Source organism: Rhinopithecus bieti, unplaced genomic scaffold (genome assembly GCF_001698545.2).
Source record: "Rhinopithecus bieti isolate Rb0 unplaced genomic scaffold, ASM169854v2 scaffold_70536, whole genome shotgun sequence".
Classification (NCBI taxonomy): Eukaryota; Metazoa; Chordata; class Mammalia; order Primates; family Cercopithecidae; genus Rhinopithecus; species Rhinopithecus bieti.
The window spans coordinates 20,812-30,586 of NW_016826070.1; the positions used below are offsets into that span (position 1 = coordinate 20,812).

Below are 9,775 nucleotides of genomic sequence, written 5' to 3' on the forward strand. Positions count from 1 at the left end.
CTACAAGCAGCAGTTAAAATGATCTGACTTATGCTTTAGCAAAGGGCCAAGAAACAACTCTGTCATCTAGGTCAAAATGACTGTCCAGCCAAAGTCAGGACCCTCATGCAAAGGCCATACCTCCGCCTGCCAGGCCAGTGTAGAAGCTGAGAGTGCAGACGTTCGACCAGCTCCAAGAACAGCAATTGTTTCCCCATCATCATCCACCACTTTGAAGTCCAGGTCCTCATTGTATTTTCTGCGCTTTACTTGCCTTCCCGAGCGTCGTTTCTGCAGGGCAAACACACCCGTCAGAGAAACTCTCTGAGTGAAAGACAACAGCCTACATAAGAATACCCTCATCTACATTTACTAATATGCCAAGGAGAGCTTTCTTGCCTTACAAAAGAAATCTTTCTTAAAGACAACTCTTTTAAGGACTAAATTCGGTCAAAATGGGATCTAGCGGCGTAGGGGACAGAACAAAAGCTCAATCTCCAAATTGCCATGATCCACTAAAAAGAAGGGGTAATGTCTCACAGTCCAGTAAGACGTGTTCTGTTGATCAACGGTAGTGACTTCCCCCCTTTCAGAATCCACTTTTCCTCCAATAAAACAAGGATGGGAGCTGAACTCTATCATCTTTGGGGTCCCTTCCAGCACTTGCTGGAAGCACAGATTTTATGACATGATGACAGTTTTTTATTGTTTTTCCTTAAATTCACCATCCTTACCGTGTACTTCTAAAAATGTAGTTAGAAAACTACTTAGTATCAATTTTTTGGATTTACTTTGAGAATCTCGTAACGCTTCTTGAAATGCAGGGAGACATCTTAAGTGTGACAAAACAAGGTTCCTAAGTCACCTCGATTGTGATGATCTAAGGATTCATCTCTAATTAAGAAGCCTGTACTTTTTAATATTCAACAACAAAACAGCCCAGTGGCTTTCCACAAACAGAACAGCATACAGTTCATCTCTACATACTCATCATATCTCAACAGTAGAATCACTCCAGGGAACCATTTACCAGCCAGTTCACTCTCAAATATTTAAACCTTAAAAAACAAAAGCAAAATCAAAATCCCACCTCTCTTTTCTTCTACAAGATACCTCCTGAGCATCTCTCTTGTGTTCCTATCACTTCTTCACTAAGTTGCCTCTATGATGTTTTACTTTATATGAGGGATTTCACATAAAAACCTCTCTCCAACACCACATACAGATCACCATTCTACAAACACCTAATTCCCTGCCAAATTCCATCAACTCAGTGTGCCTGGCTCCTCTGCCAATCTAGACACTTAACAGCCACCAGCCCCAGTTTATAGGCAGTGAGGAGTCTGCTCTGACACCAGACACTGCTGCTTATTAATACTATGACATTACTAGCTGTCATTTTCCTACAGGGAAGAGCAGTGAGAAACCCATGAAGGTCCAGATGATCCTAGAAGGTATAGTATGTCAGTCTTATTCTAAATGAGCCTTGCAGCAGCATGGCTCGGATAAATTGCTATGAATATCAGAGGAAACAGAGCACTTTCAAATATTAGACTTCATGCTCAAGAGAGGTTCTCAACTCAGAAAATCCCTAACACTGTCACGGGCACACTTTGGCATATTTTTAGGAATCTGGTTTAGACGGGCAACTCCATGTTTCCATGTTTGGCCAAACTTTCCTTACTTGTTGGCATAATGGATACATTTCTGACTTTCCCAGCACCTGGGATTATGAAAATGTCCTTGTACAGGCTGGCCTGCCACTCTGAGCACTAAATGCATTACCTGCATGGCAAAAGAGGACTTACAAGCTTGGCTCACAACTTCGTTTTCCACATCAACTCCCTCTGCAACCTAATATCCTGCAACTTTTCAGGAATGAGGCAAACACCACTAGAAAACTGGGATATCATTAGTATACTGATCGGGCTAGGGAAAAAGGCTACAGTCTACCTGCTCACCCACCAAAACAGTAAAAGCCCAGGCCAGAGCTAGGGAGTGTGCTAGAGATAGGCATAGAGGAGCAACAGGATCAGTGTGAGCCAGATCCCATCCAGCAGCTGTAATCTCCACCAGGCCTCCCGGACACAGCTGTACCTGGCTGTCTGTAGACTCAGTGGACTCCTCAGGACTCCGCAGAGATGGGTTCGTCAGGCCCTGATCCAGCTCTAAACTCTCCACTGTAGTTTCACTTTTCCTTTTCCTTTCTTCTTTTCTCCACTGGGGTTGGTCCTTGCTCCTTGCTACAAGGAGAAATTCAGAATTAAAACTGTTGGGCAGTTTTTAAAACTAAGATTTCTCATGTGATCAACATCATGAAATCACATCCTGGAATTCTAGGGCCAGGGCAGGCTTTAATGGGGGAATCTACAAGAGTTTCTTCCCAGAAATAAACAGAAACATGGGAAGAAATATCTACATGGATCAACGCAGAATTCACTTTATTACACCCCATCGTGACTATTATAGCTACAATTAATATGTCAGAAATAATATGAACATCTCCAAAAACTTCACTTGCAGTTTATACAAATGTCTTCTCTAGGAAGTTCAACTGCTTCACAGATACCAAGAATCTTCAAATTACAATCTCCCTTTAAGTTTCTTAGGAAGAGATATCTCCCTAATCTGTCACCATCCTCTACTGAGTACATGCTGGACCTGGAGTGAACACTAGGCACTCAAAATTGAAGAGAACACTGCCTCTGCCCTTGACGAGCTTATAATTATGAAAATCCTACAGTTCACCTACAACCACAGCCCAAGGCAGAACAAGAATGCTTCCTCAGAGAGGCAGAGATGGGCCAAGTCCATCCACCCTGCAAGGGCCTGCTAAGATGGCAACATTTTCTCCAAAAAGCCTTCCCTGGCCTTCCTAGGTGGTAAAATCTCTTTCCCACACTCCCAAAGCACTTCAACTATACTTTGCTTAAATGATCTTTCACCAGAATTAGTTGTTAACAACAATATCAGGCTCAGAATTCACATAACTACATACAGTGCCTGGATCCTCTACAGTTGCTCAATAAACATTTGCTGGATAGATGAGTATTTTATACTTCTCTGATCTCTCTTACCAGACTCGAAGTTCCTAGAAGGCAGTATGTGCTTGACTATGCTTGGTATTCCTCAGAGTGAGTGGTCTTATGCCTTATACATAGTAAGTATTCAATTAATATTTAAGCAAGTTTTAAAATTGTTTTTTAAGCAACAGATAGATGGATGCATTAATGAATGGCTATGATTAACTGTGGTTGGGGAGATTTGAGAACATACATTTAAGCAGAGATACATATATAAGTACATATAAAAACAATTCTGACAGTAGTGGGAATAACAATAACTAATGGTTACAGCTAATACTTTATATAATAACTACTATATGCAGGCACATTTTTTTACATTGCCTTTGATCTTCACAACAGCCCTGTAAGGCAGATGGTATTCTTTTTTTTTTTTTTTTAAAGACGGAATCTCGCGCTGTCACCCAGGATGGGGTTCAGTGGTGCGATCTCTGCTCACTGCAACCTCTACCTTCCATGTTTAATTCTCTTGCCTCAGCTTCACCAGTAGCTGGGATTACAGGCATCCGTCACCACGCCTGGCTTTTTTTGGGGGGTTTTTTTTTTTTTTTGAGAAGGAGTCTCGCTCTGTCGCCCAGGCTGGAGTGCAGTGGCGCTATCTCCACTCACTGCAAGCTCCGCCTCCGGGGTTCACGCCATTCTCCTGCCTCAGTCTCCCTTGTAGCTGGGACTACAGACGCCCGCCACCGCGCCCAGCTAATTTTTGTATTTTTAGTAGAGACAGGGTTTCACTGTGTTAGTCAGGATGGTCTCGATCTCCTGACCTCGTGATCCGCCCATCTCGGCCTCCCAAAGTGCTGGGATTACAGGTGTGAGCCACCGCACCTGGCCAGCAGATGGTATTCTTATTCTCATTTTATCATGAGGAATCTGAGGCATGGTGAGGTTAAGTTAGATTTCCAGGGCAACAGGGTTAGTAAATGGCAGAGACAAGATTTGAGCCCAAGTGGAATCTGTGCTCATCTGTGATTATCATAGCATTCTTGGGGGAATAGAACAGTGTTTTGGATACATTTAGTAAAAGATAGTTGGTTGTGTGTCTGGATAACAGGGCAAGTGAACAGAAGCACCATGTGATGGAGCTCAAAGGAAAAATCAAGGGTGCACCAGGCCAGAAAGTTTAGACTTCATTCTGTGTGAAAAGGGCCATGAAAGCAGGTCCAGGAAAGAGGGAATGAAGCCTTTCAAGGGTGGAAATGCTTTGAAAGGCCCAGCAGGAGTAGAACCAGGAAGTCTTGGCAAGTGACAGAATGTGGGTGACAAGGAAAGAGCCAACACTGATACTTCCCATTAGGAGATTTAGTAGAAAGCATGGGGAAGAGAAGGAAACTGCATGACCTTGTTCAGAGGGGTGATCAAGGACACAAACCAGCCAGTGCTGATAGCTAAATCTGTCTGCTTCCCTCTTGAATACCCTTCACCCTTCACATGCCCCCAACCAGGTCAGCACAAACTCTGCCCAGCTTTTATTCCCCAGGCTGGAGACTGGCTTGCCTACCTACCAGGAAAGTTCAGGATGAAAGCTATTTGCAAACAAACACAGGAACAGAAAAACAAATACTGCATGTTCTCACAAGTAGGAGCTAAATGACGAGAACACATGGATACACAGAGGGGAATGACACACACTAGGGCCTTTTGGAGGGTGGAGGATGGGAGGAGGTAGAGGATTAGGAAAAATAACTAATGGATACTAGGCTTCATACTTGGGGGATGAAATAATCTATACAACCAACCACCATGACATAAGTTTACTTATGTAACAAGCTGCACTTGTACCCCTGAACTTAAAAGTTAAAACAAACAAACAAACAAACAAACGAAAAAACTATTTTGATCCAACCTAACGAACTGAAACTCAAGGGGTCGTGCCATTTTCGAGGATTAAAGATTTTTAACAAGGGACTTGTACCCTTAAGCAGGGGAAAAAGCACAAGTTCTTCCATTTCTTACCAGTTCAGAAGAGGAGACTCAGGTAAAACAGTTTTAAAAGATGCTAAATTTTCACGAGTCTTTACCTCATTAAGTAATTATGTGGCTCCTCATTAAGAAAACTGCACAGTAAATTACATTCTACAAAATACTTGTGAATTCCATGTCTCATCCCAATCCCATGAGGGAGCCAGGACAAATAATCCCCATATTCCAGATGAGGAAAACTGAGATTTAAAAGCAGCAAATGTCCCAAAGTCAGCAGCAGGGCAGAGGCTTATGCTCAGGTCAGCTGAGTCACAGGGTGTTACTTTTTCACACCAAATCGTGAATTTTGCCTCTTTTTTTCTAAAATCCCAGTCTCCCTTTTAGTAAATGTAAAAACTTCAAATATCCTTTAATGTTACTTGAATCTCAAAATAATGGCTTAAAAAATCAGCAACATTCCAATGACCCAAATATAGAAAATTCACAAATCCATAGATGTTGATAGTTTTTTACAACTCTCTTAGAAAAAGGTTTAATTCTTTGACACAAATTTAAAGAAAGCTTACAATATGCCAAAAGTCACCCTAATAGTCACATGCTCAGTGGCCTTTGAATCTTCTGTAAAATCTTAAATCTTTCTTTCCAGCATTTGAAATCAATTTCATCTACTTACTAAATGTAACTTCATTATATTAGAACACTTTGTCTGTATATGCTTAATCTTCATTCTAAATATTTATTATGTGTGTGTGCGCGCACGCGTGCCCACATGCTAGAATTGTGCTTCACTGTGGAACATCATACACCAGTTAAACCAAGTCCAAATCATAACTAACGAATAGAACTTCCTCAAAATATGACACTTTTACTAGGAGACTTGTGTGCATTTTGAGCAACACATTGAATGTTGAAAGGAGGGAGGAGTCATGGTGAGGCACTTTCCAAGTCAAGCCTGAGGCACTACTAGATTTTCCCAGCCATAAGCTGGGGTTCAGGTAGCCTGGGAATACCTTCTCAAATATTTGTCAGTAAAATAGGAAAATACTGGCTGAAACCTGCTCCCTTATTTGCAGGTAAATAAGAAGATACTCTACTCGGGAAAGCTTCAAAGTGATTTTTTGGAGGTTACCTTTGGCAAGAGAAGCCATTTTAAGTTCCAAAAATTCTTCCTGGAGCTCTTCTGATAAAGGCAAGTATCAGGAAGAAAAGATTCCTTGTAAGCTTACAAATGGGATCTTCAAATACGATATTAAGAAAAATATCTTCTGAATTCATCCTCTAGGAAGACTAGATAAGGTGTATCTTTCTGCTCTTTGGAAAAAGTTTTAAAAACCTTACGCTTGAGAGTTTTATCAGTTGAAGACATTTTAATCTCTAAACTGCTATACCTATAGATGATTTGGCCCATGAATGTTTGTTTTGCTCCTTGAAGTTCCAGGTTCTTCAAAAATAATGGATAGGCCAGGTATGGTGGCTCATGACTGTAATCCCAGCACTTTGGGAGGCCCAGGCAGGCAGATCGCTTGAGCTCAGGAGTTCGAGACCAGCCTGGGTAATATGGTGAAACCCTGTCTCTACAAAAAAATACAAAAATTAGCCAGGCATGGTGGCATTGGCCTGTGGTCCCAGCTACTTGGGAGGCTGAGGTGGGAGAATCGCTTGAGCCTGAAAGGCAGAGGTTGCAGTGAACAGACATCATGCCACGGCACTCCAGCCTGGGTGTCAGAGTGAGACCTTGTCTCAAAAAAAAAAAAAGAGGATAAATAGGATCTAACAAAACTACATATGCAAATAATCTTTGACTCAGCAATCTACTTACTGGAATGTAATCTAAAGATATATCACATGATATAAAAATACATATTCAAGAGGTTATTTATTACAACATTTTTTGGTAATTATAAAATAATGAAAACTACCTATCTAAACATAAATGACTGAATAAATTAGGACATATACAATGTAATACTAGGCAGCTATAAAAACAAGAAGTAATTCTACAAACTGATAGGGAATGATTTCTAAAGATATAAGTGAAAAAAGCAGTGTTAAAAGAGTATAATATGCTACCTTTTGTGTAAGAATAAAGGGAAATTTTAAAAACCTGTACACATCTATCTATCAATACAAAAAGAAACACAGGAAGGATAAACAAAAAAACCCACAATGCCTATCTATCTACAAGGGGTAGGTGAGAGAACAGGGTAGCAGGGATACAGGAGGGAGTGACACTTCTCTGAGTATACCTTTGTACACAGATCTGACTTTAGGAAATCTGTTAAAGTTCTACATATTAAAACACAAAAAACTAAAGATGAAAACAAGCTGAAACAAGTGAATCCATGTATGTTTAAAACAAGTAATATAACTGCACCTCATAAAGAATAAAACCGCTTCCATTAACTGACGAACACAGCATTTGACTACATACTCTCAACTTCTGGGGGAAGGGGAAAGAAGAGCAAACCAATTCTGAACTTTTTTTTCTTGGTAGTTAAGAAAAAAACTACCATGGTGAAGTGACTCTGAAACTATTTCAGATGTGGTACAGGACTAAGCAAATGAGTAAATGTGTTGATGTTGGGAACTGGCAAATACGAAATGCTGTAAGGCAAGGGAGATACTGTGAGATGAATCTCAACTGCAGGCATCATCAGTTGAACTCATGAGTTCTATAACATGTATGAACACATGCATGTATATGTGCATGTGTGTATGTATATATACATGTGTGTAGATATATGTATGTATACACATGTGTACATATATTCATATGTGCATGTTTGTATGTATTTTCCCCCTAGTTTTGACAACAGAAAGGGCCTAAGAGCAAAGATGCCCCATCAGCAATGTGTACACTTAACACTCAGATCTTGGTGTTTAATACTGAAGCTCCTCACAGAAATGGCTGATTCCAAGGCTAAAGCAGGGAAGACAGAGGATGAGCCCGAAACATCCTGCTATGACAGAAAGTAAGAGAGTGTTTAGAAAAACAAATATGGCAAGTCAAAATGAGAAATAAGTCAGCTCGAAGAGCTTTTGTTGCCCAAAACTGAGACCATCTGAACACCAAAGTAATTGAGGACAGTAAAGAATTATAAGTCATTGAAAACAACAGGAATCTATACCAATGAGACATACATAAATAATGAATAAGGGATAAAGGGGAGCTCTTGTTCACTACAAAACACAAATGGTAACTGTAAAGGAAGTGGTACAGTTAGAAAATCATTTTGAGGCTGGGTGCAGTGGCTCATGCCTGAAATATCAGCACTTTGGTAGGCTGGGGTGGGAGGATGGCTTGAGGCCAGTTCAAAACCAGACTGGCAACATATTGAAACCCCATCTCGGCCGGGCGCGGTGGCTTAAGCCTGTAATCCCAGCACTTTGGGAGGCCGAGACGGGCGGATCACAAGGTCAGGAGATCGAGACCATCCTGGCTAACACGGTGAAACCCCGTCTCTACTACAAAATACAAAAAAACTAGCCAGGCGAGGTGGTGGGCACCTGTAGTCCCAGCTACTCAGGAGGCTGAGGCCGGAGAATGGTGTAAACCCGGGAGGCAGAGCTTGCAGTGAGCTGAGATCCGGCCACTGCACTCCAGCTTGGATGACAGAGCAAGACTCCATCTCAAAAAAAAAAAAAAAAAAAAAAACCCTATCTCTACAAAAAAATTGGAAAAAAAAAAAAAAAATCAGCCAGGCATGATGATGCATGCCAGGTACCTGGGAGGCTGAGATGGGAGGACTGATCGAGCCCAGAAGGTCGAGGCTGTAGTGAGTCATGATGGTGCCACTGCACACCAGCCTGGGTGACAGAGCAAGACCCTGTGTCAAAAAAAACCAAAATGACAAACAAAAAAAACCACTTTGTAACCAATGTAGAAAAGATGGGCATGGTGCAGAATCATCAAGGGATGCTAAATCTAGGGAGAATGATGTGAAGAGAAGCAGGATATTTGCATGATCTTAAAGTGTCTCCCTGCAGATTACTTAGTAGTTATAAGGGAACAAAAAGAATAACTAACTAGACAATGGTTATAGAAGAATGACTTACTCTTAGGAAAGACACACCGATGTATTTGGGACAAAAAGGCCAGACATATGTAACTTGTTTGCAACTGGTTCAGGAAACGTGTGTGCACACGCGCGTGCACGCACACACACATAAATATTTATTTATTATTATTATTATTTTTATTTTTTTGAGACGGAGTCTCACTCTGTCACCCAAGCTGGAGTGCAGTGGCCGGATCTCAGCTCACTGCAAGCTCTGCCTCCCGGGTTTACACCATTCTCCGGCCTCAGCCTCCTGAGTAGCTGGGACTACAGGTGCCCACCACCTCGCCTGGCTAGTTTTTTTGTATTTTGTAGTAGAGACGGGGTTTCACCGTGTTAGCCAGGATGGTCTCGATCTCCTGACCTTGTGATCCGCCCGTCTCGGCCTCCCAAAGTGCTGGGATTACAGGCTTGAGCCACCGCGTCCAGCCATAAATATTAAAATAAGTTTATATATAAGTGTATGTGTGTATATACACACACACACACACACACACACACACACACACTTTAAAAAATAATTTATCTTGACATACATCTATTCCACTGCAGAAGTGGACACTGTGTTTGGCATCTTTTTTCCTGACAACCAATACTGATTCCTAGACTATAAAAGAGCTCTGGCAGAAGGTCAAAGTGGGCTATGGTACCCCGTTCCTTTTACCATGGTGATTGGTCCAGGATGGACACATGACCTAGCCAGACTAATCTGGGAGTCCTTCCTTTAAAAAAAAA

The 9,775-nt window shown here is 41.5% G+C and overlaps 1 protein-coding gene across 1 annotated transcript in view; it reads right to left on the bottom strand.

The window, feature by feature from the left end:
- The window catches only part of LOC108522830 (chromodomain-helicase-DNA-binding protein 6-like), a gene marked incomplete at its 3' end in the record, with an annotated part of 56,898 nt that overhangs the window by 19,499 nt on the left and 27,624 nt on the right, over positions 1-9,775 (bottom strand). Inside the window, 3 exon segments of the mRNA XM_017863267.1 lie at positions 121-270; positions 2,077-2,182; positions 2,184-2,222. Coding sequence (XP_017718756.1) covers positions 121-270; positions 2,077-2,182; positions 2,184-2,222 — 295 coding nt within the window.